This window comes from Mustelus asterias, chromosome 1 (genome assembly GCF_964213995.1).
Source record: "Mustelus asterias chromosome 1, sMusAst1.hap1.1, whole genome shotgun sequence".
Classification (NCBI taxonomy): domain Eukaryota; kingdom Metazoa; phylum Chordata; class Chondrichthyes; order Carcharhiniformes; family Triakidae; genus Mustelus; species Mustelus asterias.
The window spans coordinates 40,933,450-40,950,474 of record NC_135801.1 but is presented as its reverse complement, the minus strand read 5'-3'; the positions used below and the strand labels follow the sequence as shown (position 1 = coordinate 40,950,474).

General features: G+C 40.4%; 1 protein-coding gene across 1 annotated transcript in view; it reads right to left on the bottom strand.

Annotated features, from left to right (window-relative positions):
• ppid (peptidylprolyl isomerase D) overlaps positions 1 to 17,025 on the bottom strand; it is a 38,246-nt gene that overhangs the window by 15,741 nt on the left and 5,480 nt on the right. Inside the window, exons 2-4 of the mRNA XM_078211916.1 lie at positions 4,585 to 4,725; positions 4,370 to 4,476; positions 3,087 to 3,275 (exon numbers count right to left, since the gene is read on the bottom strand). Of these exons, the coding sequence (XP_078068042.1) occupies positions 3,087 to 3,275; positions 4,370 to 4,476; positions 4,585 to 4,725 (437 nt within the window). The remainder of the gene's footprint in view (positions 1 to 3,086; positions 3,276 to 4,369; positions 4,477 to 4,584; positions 4,726 to 17,025) is intronic.

The window sequence follows — 17,025 nt, the reverse complement described above, 5'->3', positions numbered from 1 at the left end:
TAATAAGTCACTGTTTCATCTGGAAGTGTGTTTGAAGTCTTGGATGGTGAGAAGGGAAGAGGAAAAGGAAGCTGTTGTATCTCCTCTGCTTGCAAGAAAAAGTGAGGTGGGGGGGTGATTAAAGATATTCCCATTTATACATACAAGATTGTGACTAAAGAGAGTAAGCAAAATGAGGACCCGGAGGCTTTTCTCTGCCTTCAGTGTTTGTTTTCAACGACAGTACAAAGGAAAAAGCTGATTGGTGAGTAACCAGTAAGTTATTCTATTTCTAATAAATAGTTTGTAAAAATTAAGGTTTGGCACAACAGCTTGGCTGAGGAACATGCATCCTGTGGAATGCACCATGCGTTCTCGACAAACACATCAGCATAAAGTGTCACCGACTGAGAAGTTTGAGCTCCAAGTTTTGGAACTTGAGCAGTGACTGGAGACACTGGGGTCCATCAGTGATGATGTGGAGATGCCGGCGTTGGACTGGGGTAAACACAGTAAGAGTTTTAACAACACCAGGTTAAAGTCCAACAGGTTTATTTGGTAGCAAAGGGAAGCTAATGGTGTTTGCTACCAAATAAACCTGTTGGACTTTAACCTGGTGTTGTTAAAACTGTTACTGTCCATCAGTGAAGCAGGGATATGTGCACAGCACATTTAGGGAGGCGGTTTCATGTAGGCAGAGAGGAAATGGGTGATGGCCAGAAGGACTAAGAGAACCAGACAGGTAGTGCAGAAGTCCCTGGAGTCAATCTCGCTTGTTAACTGGTTTTCCATTTTGGACACAATAGTTGATCAAAGGACTGCAGCTAAAGCCTAGTCAGTAACACCACAGACAGCTCAGCTGCACAGGAGACAGGAAAGAAGATTGCAAGAGAAACCGCAATCGGAGATTTGTAAGTTAAGAGAGCAGACACTTGTGGCCATAGACACAACTCCAGGATGGTATGCTGTCTCCCTTGTGTCAGGGTCAAGTATGTCTTGGAGCAGCTGCAGAATATTCTTCTGAGTGTCTGAGGTTGTGGTCCACATTGGTACCAATAACATAGGTAGGAAGAGGATAAAGTCCTGAAAGCAGATTTTAGGGAGTGAGGGAGGAAATTTAAAAAACAGGACTTTAAAAGCAGTAATCTCAGAAATAATCCCAGTGCCACGTGCTAGTAAACATAGGAATAGGAAGGCTGAGAATTATTGCAAGAGGGATGGCATCAGATTGACAAGGCATTGGGACCAGTTCTGGTGCTGGTAGGACCTGTGCACAATGGACGGATTGCACCTTAGCAGGACCGGGACTAACATCCTTTCAGGGAGAGTTGCTGGTGCCGTGGGGGAGGATATTAACTAGATTGGCAGGGGGATATGAACCCAAGACCGATCTCAGATTGAAGGGAAGCAAAACTGGCAATAGGAAATTAAAAAGTAGCAAGTGAAATTCGAAGGCAGACAAAATGAAGATGAGCATCAAATAGGATCAGAATGATGAATAGGGTTAAAAAGACAAAGTTAGGGGCACACTATCTGAATGCGCGCAGTATTCACAATGAGGTAGATAATTTGAAGAAACAAAGAGGCAAATGGTCATGATTTAATTGTCATTAGAGAGATATGGTTAGTGTGATCAAGACTGGAACCTGAATATTCAGGGACGTTCATCATTTAGAAAGAATAGGCAAATGGAAAAAGAGGTGGAGAGCACTGTTAATCAGGACAGTAGCAGTAATTAGTGAGAGGGGATCTTAGGTCGAAGGATTAAGGAACCCAAAGAAAGAGTCATTTTGTACTCAAAACACTAACTGTTTTTTTCTCTCCATGGGTGCCGCCAGACCTGTTGAGTTTTTCCAGTGTTTTCTGTTTTTATTCTGCACGTGACATGACTGACTCTTACTCGCCCTCTGAAATGGCTGATCAAGCCACACAGTTGTACCGAACTGTTACAGATACCAGGTGAACTTGGAATGCAGGAGTTCAAGAATGTGATTCACCACCACCCTCTCAAGGGCAGTTAGGGGTGTATAACAAATGCTGGTCTTGCCAGAAATGCCCAAAACTGACAAAACAGTAAAAAAACAAAGATCCACTTGATTGCCACAACATTAAACATTCACTCCTTCCACTATGGGCAGGATTATGGATTAATGAATGGAAGTGGATGGGGTCCAAAGACACAGGCACCTGTTTTCAGCACATATTCTCTGTACAAGCCATTTTCCAACTGTCCACCCCATGTGACAGGAAGAAAACTAGGCTCATTAAGAACCTTGCTACCCGTAGGTAATGGAGGTTGACTGGAATTTTCCCATTAGTCTCCAGTTTTGTGACATGACAGGGAACATTCCAATTACCTGGAGGAAGCCACCCGTTAGCAATGACAGAATCAAGCCTATAAATCCTCCTTGCCTGCCAAGGTTGGAGTGCAGCCAAAGGCCACCCAGTAGAGAGACTCTCCCTCAATAGTGCTGGCCTGACAGTTTTTTTGTGTTTTTCAATAAAATCTTTTTAAAAAGTTTCTGCGAGGACACCCACATGTTTAAATACTCTGTTACTTATCGTTCATTGATTACAGCTGCTTCTTTGAAGCTGGAAGGCCCGTCCAACTTCAAGAGGCTGCACACCACCCTTAATTGGACAGGGAACCTATCACCATGCCAATATAAGGACACCACTGTGAAAATATCAGGTGATTGCTTCCCTCATGGGGGTAATTCCAGGGCTGGAAACAGTCCCAACCACTATTTCCTTTACCTGGACTCAAAACGTCAGCTCTTTTCTCTCCTTACAGATGCGGTCAGACCTGTTGAGATTTTCCAGCATTTTCTCTTTTGGTTTCAGATTCCAGCATCCGCAGTCATTTGCTTTTATCCCTATTTCCTATCCCCAAAGCAAAATTCCAGTCCTACAACCTTATTACTAAATCCTAAAAACATCTCATCTAAGCAACCACTCAATACCACTATGCTCAAAATATAAAATGTTAAATCTGAAATTGTTCAAAAAGCATTAAACAGTTAAATAGCAGATTCTAAATCTTACACAAGTTAAATGTAAGCAATCAAATATCCCCATTATTCATTTTCTTTCTTTTTCCTTCTTACCTTCACAGGTTTCTCATCTTTCACTTCTACATTTTCCAGCATTTTTACGACTCCCATTCCTTTGAGCACCTGACCAAAAATCACATGTTTGTTGTCCAGATGAGGAGTAGGCACAGTTGTGATGAAGAACTGTGAACCATTGGTGTTTGGTCCTGCGTTGGCCATGCTGAGCAATCCTGCCTGATCATGCTGCAAGGGTTCAGACAGAAAGAACTTGTATGAAGAACAACTACCCACATCTTAACTTTAAATACACAGAATTAAGATAGATGGAACTGTAAAAAATACAATTTTAGCTACAATGACACTCCTTCCACTGCATGTGCACTGAATAGAAACATAGAAGATAGGAGCATGAGAAGGCCATTTGCCCCTTCGAGCCTGCTCTGCCATTCATTACGATCATGGCTGATCATCCAACTCAATAGCCTAATCCTGCTTTTCCCCATAACTTTGATCCCATGCCCCAAGTGCTATATCCAGCCACCTCTTGAATGCATTCAATGTTTTGGCATCAATTGAATTGATAGTTCACAGAGCAAAATCACTTTACATTTGCATTTCTATGTAAAAATGTTTGCAAGCTCCATTAACTTGATGAAATTTAGCCAAATCGTACTAACATTAATGGACGAAGTTGAGAAACCATTAATACCTTGATTTTAAAAAAGTCAATTTTGATAAATCACTGCGGGGGGGGGGGGGGGGGCTGCTTTAAGCATCTCAGTTTTTATGCCAATAATTAGCTATTTAAATGTGTAAAGACTTGTGTGAGAACAGCTGAATTAGATTTTTTTTTAAATCAAAAATATACAGAACTTTGTGCTCAATGTCACTGCTAAAAAACCGAACAACCATGTAAATATTCCCAGCTCAGGGCTTGCATGATCAGAAATGTAAAGTTCCCTCTACTCTCTTCAACATGGTTCAGCTCTATTACTTCTGTATCAGTGTGAGAGTTTTCAATTGTCAATTAGTGTAAAAGTGCACCCTAGGTCCATACACATTGATTAAAGCCAGACCCTTCATGTATGTCCATGCACATTAGTTAAAGCCAGACCCTTCATGCATGACTCCTGCGGACAAAGGAGACTTTCATCTGTTTCAACCAGATTTGAACCTTTGCCCCAGAGTCAAAAAACATATTGTGCTGCAGAAAATTATGTAGCATTTTACATGTCCCTATGGAAAATAATATTTCTATGACACAAAATCCATTATCTATCATTTATTCAGTCATTCCAGTTTCTAGACAAGCATTCACTACCGATTCCCTTTTTAACCTTGTAATGAAAACTTTCATCTTCAAATTTCTCTCCATAGATACTTTCGCCTCCAGTTCCATTCTGATTGGAAAAGTCTCCTCCTTGTATCATAAACTTCTTTATAACTGGAAAGATAGAAATAATTATTCCGTTTTTTTATTTGAATACATGCATGGTCATTTTAAAGCAGAGATTATAATATTGATAGTGACATGGTCCAACAATTGACTTACTCCTATGGAAAGGGCAGCCTTTGAAATGCAGAGGTTTTCCAGTGGTTGGTCCAATTCCCTTCTCTCCAGTACATAAAGCACGAAAATTCTCAGCTGTTTTAGGACAGACATCAGCAAACAGCTCTAGAACTATCCGACCAGCTGTAAAAAACATACTGTACATTAGATTACAGACAAATGGACTTTTGCAAGCTTATGCTGATTAAAATATTTCAATAAAATTCACAAGAACTCAAATAGTTAAACTAGTCATTATTAGCAGCATATACTTTTGTACACTCACGATCATTAACTTTCTTCAAAAGATGTCCCTGAAGAAAAAACATTACTGAAACAGATTACATCAATTTAGACTGTGCTACCCTATTCTGTATTTATAACAAGAGTTATACAGTACTACACAACTATTGGTAAAGTTTGCTAAGAATCTGAAATTAGTTGTTATATTTTCAGTTTTTACCTAATGTCAACAAACTTTCAAAGAGATCATCTGACCCCTGCAAACCAAAGTGTGGCTTTTATGGGAAACATAGCAACGGCCAGGGCTTGAACAGAGTACCACAGTAACTTGTGCTTCAGCCCACTGGACAGAGCGCATGACACTAACTTATTAGTGGGCTTAATAATAATACTTTATCAGACTATGACTCAGCCTATAAACTATAAATATGATTATTTATCCAAAAAACGTTTGTTTTCTGCTTCCCTTCTCCTGCCTGATTAGGTTTCTACCAAAAAACTGACAAGATAATTTATAATTTGGCAGTTTGCACTTGCAACAATTGCAAACTTTAGGAAGTACAGCAATCACGTCTTGAAAAATGCTGGTGCTAACACCAAATCAGTTTGCTGTCCTGCAACTTCAGGAGTGTATGAAGAGTACAATTCTCAAACACCAGATCTTGCCACAAGCAGTGCAACATGAATCCTAGGACTAGATGATGAAGCCAACAAAAAATTAATACAAGGCCTGATTTAATTTCTTCTTCACTCAGCTGTTATCAGCTCCTTAATGTAGCCTAGCCCTCTGGCTAGTTCTTCCCTGTTTACGGTGTTGATGTTCAAAGATTTCTAAGAGGTCTCTGAACTCAAGACTTTGTTGGCACATCAGTCTCAAAGTATGTACAACTTATCCATGTTAAAGGTCCTTTGGAATATTCCCATTTTTCTTCAGTGTAGATGACTTTGCCACCAGAGGTCTCAGTGTTCAATACACATTATTAGGCTTGCATATTTAGTTGTTACAAACTTTAATATTCTTCAGTAAATGTCAAAATCAATGACTTATCTTCTGTCCGCCCTGAACATAAAACTCTAAACACAAAAGGTTCCGTAAGTGACTTTTTAATCAACATAGAACCTGGGGCAACAGAGGTAAATGCTAGTGCAGATCGCAGGTTAAATAATACATACAACACAGAAAAAGGGCATTTGACCCCTAACTGATCCATTCTAACGTATATGCCATGTCAGCCGTGACTCAGTTGGGAGCATCCACGTCTCCAAGTCAAAAGGTTCCAGATTCAAGTCACATCATTGCAGGACTTGAGCATCAGCATTGATTTTTGTGCTCCACTGCAGTATTGAGGGAATGCTGCACTGCCAGAGGAGCTGTCTTTCAGATGCGAAATGAAACCAAGCACCGTTTACCTTTCAGGTGGATGGAAGAGGTCTCATGGTACTATTTAGAAGAGATGGGGAGTTACACCCATTGGCATTGCCAATGTCTATCCCTTAATCAACATCACAAAATACTGATTACTTACTCATTATAACACTGCTATCTGTGGGAATTTGCTGGACCCAAATTAGCTATCGTGTTTCTACTCTACAAGTGACAAAACCTTTTAAAAGTTGGTTGCAAAGCACTTGGAAACATTTGCTGAAAAATGCTATATAAATACAAGTGTTTTCATTCTTTGCTCCAGGAACTCACCTACTCCTCTTCAACAAAACTTAACATGTCCTTCTATTCCATTTTGTGCTTATGTACGCACTCCTTAAATGCATCTATGTTACTTGCTTCAGCTACTCCTTGTGGTAGAGACTCACACAATCTAATCATTCTGGATAAAGAACTTGCTCCTGAATTCCCTGCTGAATCTATTAGTGCCTACCTTACATTTATGGCCCTTAGTTTTGATTGCCAAATATAAATCCAAAACTCCTGACTACAAGGATAGTTTGCCAAATAGACTAGAGTTATGGCCACTGTACACACAAACCTGTTTGTGAAGTTTCAACTCAGATAGAGTTGTCAATCAAAGCTCTTACTATAAATAAATCTACAGATCCTCAAATACACAGGACAGGGGAATCTTTGGCAGCCTTTCAAGTTCAAGGCAGTTAACACATCCAGATAACCAACAGGAATCAGCTAGAACAGAACACTGCTAAAGGAGCTGATTTTCAGACACGAATTGAATTACTGAAAACAAATGCATATTGGTGCCTATGATATGGTATTAAGAATATACTACCATATGATGAATCAGTTATGAGCACTTAAATTCAACCCTGTGTCTACTATGATTAGCAAGAAATAATTCAAAATCTATTTAATCAGTCCCTTTTGACTATTAATAAAGTTGCATTGCTGTTGCAAAGTACATGTCTCAAACCCATGACAGCAGCAACACAGAACATATGATAAATATCTCAGAAAAACTCCATTATGTCTGAAAGATTGGGGAGAATTTTGCCCGCCTACAAGGCGGGCCCCCAACACTTGTGGGGTGGGGAGGCTGCCAGCTAAATGCAGGCAGCTTCCCAGCAGCAGTTCAGGGAGAGGAAGTGTTTTTTTTCCAGATCAAAAAGGTGGACGCCAGCAGGGAAAGTAACTCGCGTGCGTTCGTTGGAGAGGTTTCACCACCATCAGCGTTAATTATTTTTAAAGCCTACCTTCTATAGGCTGCGGGCCCCTTCCTTCATCAGGAGGAGTGTCAAGGCTCTCAGCCAGACTGGCTGGTAGCTCTCTGACGCAGTGGTTCCTCCTGAGTGAAGGGCAGGAATCCTGTCTTGTTAATGGGCTGCGGGGCTGCCCAATGACATTTTTGACACCTCTCTACCTGAGAAACCCTTCCCATTTCGTCAGTAGGCACAAGGTTTCACATTGTGGTTCATGTGACATATTTGGATTAATGATCGAGGAAGTAATCAAATGAATTGCCCACATTGTATTGTGCACAGTAAGTATAGATCACTTCATTTCAACAATATCCTGTGCTGCATTGAAACAAGACCCACATGTCACATAACTGTTAGCAATGAGGCATTAAACAAGTGATCACATGCATTTGCATGATTTGTGCTAGTGAACGAGCAAATGAGTAATCACCAGCTGAAGCTTGTGATTTTCACCAGTCTCCTAGAAAAGAACAGTTCACAGTCTGATTCAGATGAACAATTACATAATTCTTCTTCCCTAATAATGTGGCAGCACCACTTCAAGATACTGGCAGTAAACAGTTATAACTGAATCTAAACTACTGGGTGCAAAGTAATGTGGTTGCTATGTCAAGGTATCTGCTGATCTATCAGAAGAACAGCTAACTGCAACAAACCATTCTTGTTCCTTTTGAATCCAGTGGTGAATTGCTAACATTCATCTCAGAAAACAGACAAGTAAATGTGGAACTGCAGAAATCTAATTTCTCTTTTGTAAAAACACAGCTATGCCTAGAAGTGTTAATGTCTCAAATAATTTGTATCACACCATTGTTGCTTGATATATTTTTCCTTCCACTGATCACATCTACATCTAACAAGTAATCACAAGGATTTAGTTCACGACATTCTCATGATCAAATGAGGAACATGAGTAATTTGAGCAACATCTACATCATAAATGTTGTACTGTGTATCTGCAAACCAAATCACTGGATTCAATCAACAGTTGTGCATAGCAGAATCTTCAAACGTTTTCAGCTTCCTACCCACTTTGTTTGTCATCTATTCCTGCGTATGAAATTAGTAAACTGTTCGTTTTGCTGCAAAATTACTTTCCCATGACAATTTGTCTGCAATTTAATTGTGTTAATTTGTTTGTTTGAAATGAAAGCCCATTTATTTCTGGCATTAAAATTTTTTAATTTATCAAATTATTTTGTCAACACCTATGAATGCCTATGGCAGCTAAGCAAATATTATTTTTCCCAGAGTGAAACCATTGGCCCTATCCAACCAAAGATATTGGATTCCCTAAACACCTCGCCAAGTGACAGATTTTTCGTTATCACTCCGAAACCCTAAATGTTTTTGCTTTTGGTCTCCAATAAGAGCCTTAGCTAAATCTAGGCTGATCCAGTTTTCTAGCAGAGGTCATCGGATAATTATCAAATAAAAAAACCCTGGCTGATTTCTTCTGACCCAAACTTAAGGTTCTGAAGCTAGTTATGCTACGCTGCCATTATCATTGCATTTGATTAACACTGGATGATAAAAACTGCAGCATTGCAGGTCTGTGTAGCTTAGGACAGAGCCATAGAGTGCATTTACTCAGAGCAATGTTTCTAATAGAATTTTGAGACATAGATTGATATAGGGGGCTAGAATAGACTAATAAAACACAAAACCATAGGTTTAGGAACACTAACACAATATTGACTTAAGAGTGAATGATCTTGGACTATGGGAACATTGACAAGGGCAGCTGCTATAAAAGACAGCTCTATATGACTAACAAGTGCTTTTCATTAAAAAAACAGGTATTTTGAATTTATGAAATGAACGATTTATGATTTTGTGAAGCTTCAGTCAATGACAAAACACAGCAGGGCTTGATGGGGGAAGTATAGACAGTGCCTGCATTCCAAGGAACAATGGAAAGTTTTTTTTAAAATTTGCGTCACAAGCAGGCTTACATTAACACTGCAATGAAGTTACTGTGAAAATCCCCTTTTCCTGGCGCCTGTCCGGGGACACTGAGGGAGAATTTAGCATAGCCAATGCACCTAACCAGCACATCTTTCGGGCTCTGGGAGGAAACCGGAGCACTCGGAAGAAACCCACGCAGACAACATGCAAACTCCACACAGACAGTGACCCAACCCAGGAATGGAACCCGGGTCCCTGGCGCTGTGAGGCATCAGTGCTAACCATTGTGCCAACGTACTGCACGGTTTCACTGAAAGCAGTTACGTTATCAGCAGTGGTGGGGAACAAGATGACTACCAATGCCAGTTTGACGAATAGAGCTATACAACTCCAATTTTGATTTGATTTATTGTCACATGTATTAGTATACAGTGAAAAGTATTGTTTCTTGCGCACTATACAGACAAAGCATACTGTTCATAGGGAAGGAAACGAGACAGTGCAGAATGTAGTATTAGTCATAGCTGGGATGTAGAGAAAGATCAGCTTAATGCGAGGTACGTCCATTCAAAAGTCTGAGGGCAGCAGGAAAGAAGCTGTTCTTGAGTTGGTTGGTACGTGACCTCATACTTTTGTATCTTTTTCCCAATGGAAGAAGGTGGAAGAGAGAATGCCCAGGGTGCATGAAGTCCTTAATTATGGCTGATTTGCTGAGTGGGAAGTGTAGAGAGTCAATGGATGGGAGGTTGGTTTGCATGATGGATTGAGCTACATTCACGACCTTTTGTACTTTCTGCGGTCTTGGGCAGAGCAGGAGCCATACCAAGCTGTGATACAACCAGAAAGAATGCTATGGTACGTCTGTAAAAGTTGGTGAGAGTTGTAGCTGATACGCAAAATTTCCTTACTCTTCTGAGAAATTAGAGGCGTTGGTGGGCTTTCTTAGCTATAGTGTCGGCGTGGGGGGACCAAGACAGGTTGTTGGTGATCTGGACACCTAAAAACATGAGGTTCTCGACTATTTCTACTTTATCCCCGTTGATGTAGACTGGGGCTCCACTGCGCTTCCTGAAATCGATGACACTCTTCTTCGTTTTATTGACATTGAGGGAGAGATTATTGTCACCGCACCAGTTCACCAGATTCTCTATCACATTCCAAGCTGATAACACAGGTGGAAGGCGGACATAAGGGATTTTGCAGGGTCGGATGAGTGTCTCGTAGGTTCAATTCGGTGGGAATCATCCTCCCATTTCACTGTCCAGCGTCCCGTGTTGTAGGGCAACAGAAGGAAGGTAATGTCCGTAATTAATAACAAATGAAATCCCATGAGGTCAAAATGTGTACTGTTATTGGCTGGAGTTAATGTCAGGATGATTATTGACCGATTTGTGTTAATGTTTATTGGATTATGCCCACCGGAAAGGTGGGAGAAATGATTTTGTAATCGTATAATTGTCCTTGCGAGGGCTTTGTGTAGCAGAGTGATATCGGCAGCCTGCATCCTCGATCTGGAGTGCTAGGCTACTGCAAACCATTCTCCCATTCGATCGTTTGGTTAAATAAAGTCAAGTCCCACTAAGGCAGTAGGTGGAATTTAAAACACATTTGGCTAGGGAAGAAAATCTGCCTCCAAGTGACACCAGACCCACAACAATTTGGGTGACTCTTGAAAATGCCCACTGAAATGACCCAGAAAGTCACTCAGCTCAAGGGCAATTAGGGATGGTCAACAAACACTGGCTTTGCCGGTGATACCTACATCCCATGAAAGATTAAAGGAAAAGAAGACAAGGAACAGGGTACAAGAGCAGGAACAGGAAGAGTTTAAAACAGCCCCCAATTTAAATTTAATTTTAATTAAATAATAGGAATGACTGCAACTACAGCATATCAGACCTTGTCTTAAATAACTTCAGCATGAGCTGTTGAACTAAAAATTGAAATACAGATGCAGCAATGCAACAAGAAAGTTAAGTGGGCACTTTAATCCAGGAGGTAGTCACACTCATTAGGTTAGGTAGTGGTGTAGGTCTTGTTAATGGTCAGGGACAAAGAGGGTATGACTGAGCAGGTAGGTAAGGGACCCTAGCGCTGGAGGAGACTTTGCTCTTATCTAACAGAGATTAGATTCTTGCTGCCTGTCTGGAAGAGAGAAACGTCTGTGGGATTGACTGCAAACTCACCACAGCACTGTGGTAAATGGCAGAAATTTTAAACAACAAAAATCAAAACAATGGCATAGTTAGGAACCTAGGATCAAGAGAGAATGGGAAACTTAAAGAAATAAGGATAAACAGTGAAACAACACTGGAGAAATTAATGGGACTAAAAGTCGACAATTCCCATGGACCTGATGGCCTACAATCTAAAGGTTTAAAAGAGGAAGCTACAAATAATTGACACATTGGGTTCCATCTTCCAGAATTCCTTAGATTCTTAAACAATCTCTATGCATTGGAACAAAACCAATCTAATCACTCTATACAGGAAAGGAAGAAGAAAAAAAACAAGGAACTAAAGCCCAGTTATTCTGATATCAGTAGTAGGGAAAATATTAGAAATTATTAGGAACGTGATAACAGGGTGCTTGGAAAGTCATATTTTGACAGAGTCAACATAGATTTATGAAAATGAAGTTATCTTTGACAAATCTATTCAAGTTTTTTGAGGTTGTAACTAGTTGAACAGATAAGAGGAAAGAAAACAGTGGGTGTAATGTAATTGGATTTTTCTTTATTTGTTTATGGGAGGTGGGCATCACTGGCTAGGTCAGAATTTATTGATCACCCCAAACTGCTCTTCAGAAGGTGGTGGTGAGCTACCTTTTTGAATCACTGCAGTCGCTGTGGTGTAGGTACACCACAGTGTAGGGAGGGGTGCCAAGAATTTAACCCAGTGACAGTAAAGAAATGGTAATATATTTCCAAGTCAGAATGGTGAGTGACTTGGAGGTGAACTTCCAGGTGGTGTTCAAAGATTCATGCTGGGATCTCAGCAATTTACAGTCTATATCAATGACTTAGATCAAGGGACCGAGTGTTTACTGATGATATAGTCAGTGGGAAAGTAAATTGTGAGGGGCACACAGATTGCAAAGGGAAATAGACAGCTTGAGTGAATGGGCAAGAAATGGCAAATATAATGTGGAGGGCAAGTTATCCACTTTGGATATTGAGGCCCTGGTCAAGAAGAAGAAAGAGGCACATGACATGCATAGGCAGCTGGGATCAAGTGAATCTTTTGAAGAGTATAGGGGGTGTATGAGTAGAGTGAAGTGAGAAATCAGGAGGGCAAAAAGGGGACACGAAATTGTTTTGGCAGATAAGGCAAAGAATAATCCAAAGAGCTTCTACAAATACATAAAGGGCAAAAGAGTAACAAGGGAGAGAGTAGGGCCTCTTAAGGATCAACAAGGTCATCTATGTGCGGATCCACAAGAGATGGGTGAGATCCCAAATAAATATTTCTCATCAGTATTTACTGTTGAGAAAAGCATGGATGTTAGGGAACTTGGGGAAATAAATAGTGATGTCTTGAGGAGTGTACATATTACAGAGGTGGTGGTGCTGGAAGTCTTAAAGCGCATCAAGGTAGATAAATCCCCGGGACCTGATGAAGTATATCCCAGAACGTTCTGGGAGGCTAGGGAGGAAATTGCGGGTCCCCTAGCCGAGATATTTGAATCATCGATAGTCACGGGTGAGGTGCCTGAAGATTGGAGAGTGGCAAATGTTGTGCCTTTGTTTAAAAAGGGCTGCAGGGAAAAGCCTGGGAACTACAGGCCAGTGAGCCTCACATCTGTGGTGGGTAAATTATTGGAAGGTATTTTGAGAGACAGGATCTACAGGCATTTAGAGATGCAACGACTGATTAGGGACAGTCAGCATGGCTTTGTGAGTGGAAAATCATGTCTCACAAATTTAATTGAGTTTTCTGAAGGGGTAGTGCAGTTGATGTTGTCTACATGGACTTTAGCAAGGCCTTTGACAAGATACCGCATGGTAGGTTGTTGCATAAAGTTAAATCTCACGGAATCCAGGGTGAGGTATCTAAATGGATATAAAATTGGCTTCTTGACAGAAGCCAGAAGGTGGTTGTAGAGAGTTGTTTTTCAAACTGGAGGCCTGTGACCAGCGGTGTGCCTCAGGGATCAGTGCTGGGCCCACTGTTATTTGTCATTTATATTAATTATTTGGATGAGAATATAGCAAGTTTGCAAATGACACCAAGATTGGTGGCATAGTGGACAGTGAAGAAAGTTATCTCCAATTGCAATGGGATCAATTGGGCCAGTGGGCTGACGAATGGCAGATGGAGTTTAATTTAGACAAATGCAAGGTGATGCATTTTGGTAGATTGAACCAGGGCAGGACTTACTCAGTTAATGGTAGGGCATTGGGGAGAGTTACAGAACAAAGAGATCTAGGGGTACATGTTCATAGCTCCTTGAAAGTGGAGTCACAGGTGGACAGAGTGGTGAAGAAGGCATTCGGCATGCTTGGTTTCATCGGTCAGAACATTGAATACAGGAGTTGGAATGTCTTGTAGAAGTTGTACAAGACATTGGTAAGGCCACACTTGGAATACTGTGTGCAATTCTGGTCACCCTGTTATAGAAAGGATATTATTAAACTAGAAAGAGTGCAGAAAAGATTTACTAGGGTGCTACCGGGACTTGATGGTTTGAGTTACAAGGAGAGGCTCGATAGACTGGGACTTTTTTCTCTGGCGCGTCGGAGGCTGAGGGATGACCTTATAGAGGTCTATAAAATAACGAGGGGCATAGACAAGGTAGATAGTCAATATCTTTTCCCAAAGGTAGGGGAGACTAAAACTGGAGGGCATAGATTTAAGGTGAGAGGGGAGAGATACAAAAGTGTCCAGAGGGACAATTTTTTCACACAGAGGGTGGCAAGTGTCTGGAACAGGTTGCCAGAGGTAGTAGTAGAGGTGGGTACAATTTTATCCTTTAAAAAGCATTTAGATAGTTACATGGGTACGATGGGTATAGAGGGATATGGGCCAAATGCGGGCAATTGGGATTAGCTTAGGAGTTTTTAAAAAAAGGGCAGCATGGACAAGTTGGAAGGGCCTGTTTCCATGCTGTAAACCTCTATGACTCTATGGCGGAAAAAAATAGAATGGTAGAGGCTGGAAATGCTGCAAATCATTGGGATCTCGATGTCCTTGTACACGAATCACAGAAAATTAACATGCAAGTACAACAAGCAATTAGGAAGGCAAATTTGCACATTAGTCATTATTGCAAAAGAATCAGAATACAAGAATGAATATGGCTTCATATAATTATGTAAGATCTCGGTGAGACCACACCTAGAGTACTGTATGCAGTTTTGGTCTTATCAAAGGAACAATATACTTGCCTTAGACCGAGATTCCTGGTATGGAAAGATTGTCCTATGAGCAGAGACTGAATAAACTGGAACTATATTCCCTGGAATTTAAAAGAATGAAATATGATCTAATTCAAACATGTTATATATTTAAGTAGTTGCATGATTGCTTTAAGGTCACGTGTTTTGATGGTGATGTCATTGGAGTGTTTCAGAGGCTCCTGCTTTTAGTTTCAGTTTGTAATCTGTACAGGCAGCATCTCTTTCAATAATCTATCATTGTGAGTTTGAATCTACATGTGCAAACCACATTTTTTATTTTTGTTTGAAACCCACAACCCCTATTATAGTTAGGACATTACAAAACATAAAATTATTCAGGAGCTTGACAGGGTAGAGGCTTGGAGGCCATTAACCCTGGATGAGGTATTGAGAAATAAGGGTTCACAATTTCAGAATAAATGGTTGGCCATTAAGGACTGAGATGAAAGGGTTATGAATCTCAGGAATTCTTTACCCCAGAGAGCTGTGAATGTTCAGTCATTCAGTATATTCAAGACAGGGATCAAAAGATGTTTTAATACTAAGAGAATTAAGGGATTGAGGATAGTACGGGAAGATGGGGTTGAGGTAGAAAATTAGCCATAATTTTATTAATGGCGTATTCCTGCTTCTCTTGCATCATTCAATAAGACCATGCTGAGGCTTCTTCTTTCCTAAAGCACAATTCCATTTTTCATTCTTTTGACCTTCAGAGTGATAACTATTTTCTGACACAATGTAATCTGAATGATTCAGTATGCATTTTGAATGATGCAAACACGCTGTTCCATGAAGTACTCCATGCACATTTAATCAGAAGGTTAAGAACTTTAACTAAAATTCTGGATACAAAAGGACTATTCCATTTGAAATTTTTTTTGAATGCAAAAATAAAGTTTTACACATGTGAAAGGCTGCTATTCAATTTGCTCTGAATGTTTGAGTGTTTAATTGTACCAAAGAATGGGTCAATATTCCAAGAAAAGGACTTCCGAAACCATTAATTGGTTACATTTCCCTTTTCAGCAGACGCTGTTTCCAAAACAATGACTGTATCGCCTATTTCAAAAGTCATAAGCTTTCAATAGTCAGTATGTACTTAATTGAAAAGGTTCATCCTTAAAAGAAATTGCAGCTAACTAGTAAAATGTCACTTCTATTTTGAGCAGTAATGCAATCTTCACATATAAATTTTCTGCAAGAAGAGAGTGAGCTAGAAGTTGTGGTCCATGTTGGGAACTCCAACATAGAGAGAGGACAGGCATTGAGGTCCCACAGTCAGATTTTCAGGAGCAAGGGAGGAAGTAGGACCTCAAAGGCAGACTAGATTATTCCCAGTGCCATGCACTGGCCAGAGTAGAAATAGAAAGATAGGGAGGATAATGCATGGCTTGAAACATGGTGAAGAAAGGAGGGCTTCAAGTTCTTGGGGCATTGGGGCCAATATTTGGGCAGGAAGCACCTATTCAAACAGGACAGGGTGCACCTCAATAGGACTGGGACTAATGTCCTCACAGGAAGGTTAACTGGTGCTTTTGGGGAGGGTTTAAACTAAATTCGCAAGAGGATGGGCACCAGCATCTAAAAGTAGAAACACGGAATAGGCTGCATAAAGGAGTGAGAGCGTTGGGCGTTTCTAGAAAAGGAAATATTTCCAATTTAGAAAGGAGTGGAATAGGAAGGATGACAGGGAATGCAAAGCCAGGATTCAATCCATGTATGTAAACGCACAAAATATGGCGAATAAGGTTGGTGAGGGGGAACACTTGGGTAAGATTATCATATCATATAGACTTTAGACCAGTAATAGAGAAAAGTAAGGAAAGATAATAAAGTAGAACATCTGGATTGGAAGAAGGCTAATTTCAATGTGATGAGGCCAGCCAGGGTAAAATTAAACCAAACACTGACAGGAAGAACTGTAATGGAACATCTTTAAGGAAGAGATGCTTCAGTTACAAGCTAGGTACGTTCCAACTTGGGCAAAAGACGGGGGAATAGAAAAACAGGTCTCTTTGGATGACAAGTGAGATAGAGATTATGATGAAACAAAAGGAGGTTTTATGATGCATGTCAGGTGAATTCTTCAAGTGAGAACCAGGACAAATACATGAGATTGAGTGGGGAGGTGAAAGGTGAAGAGGAAAATAAGACTGACACGGAGAGAATTTGAGAATCCAACGGCAGTTGAAGTAAAAGGGAAGCCAAATATCTTCCACCAGCATGT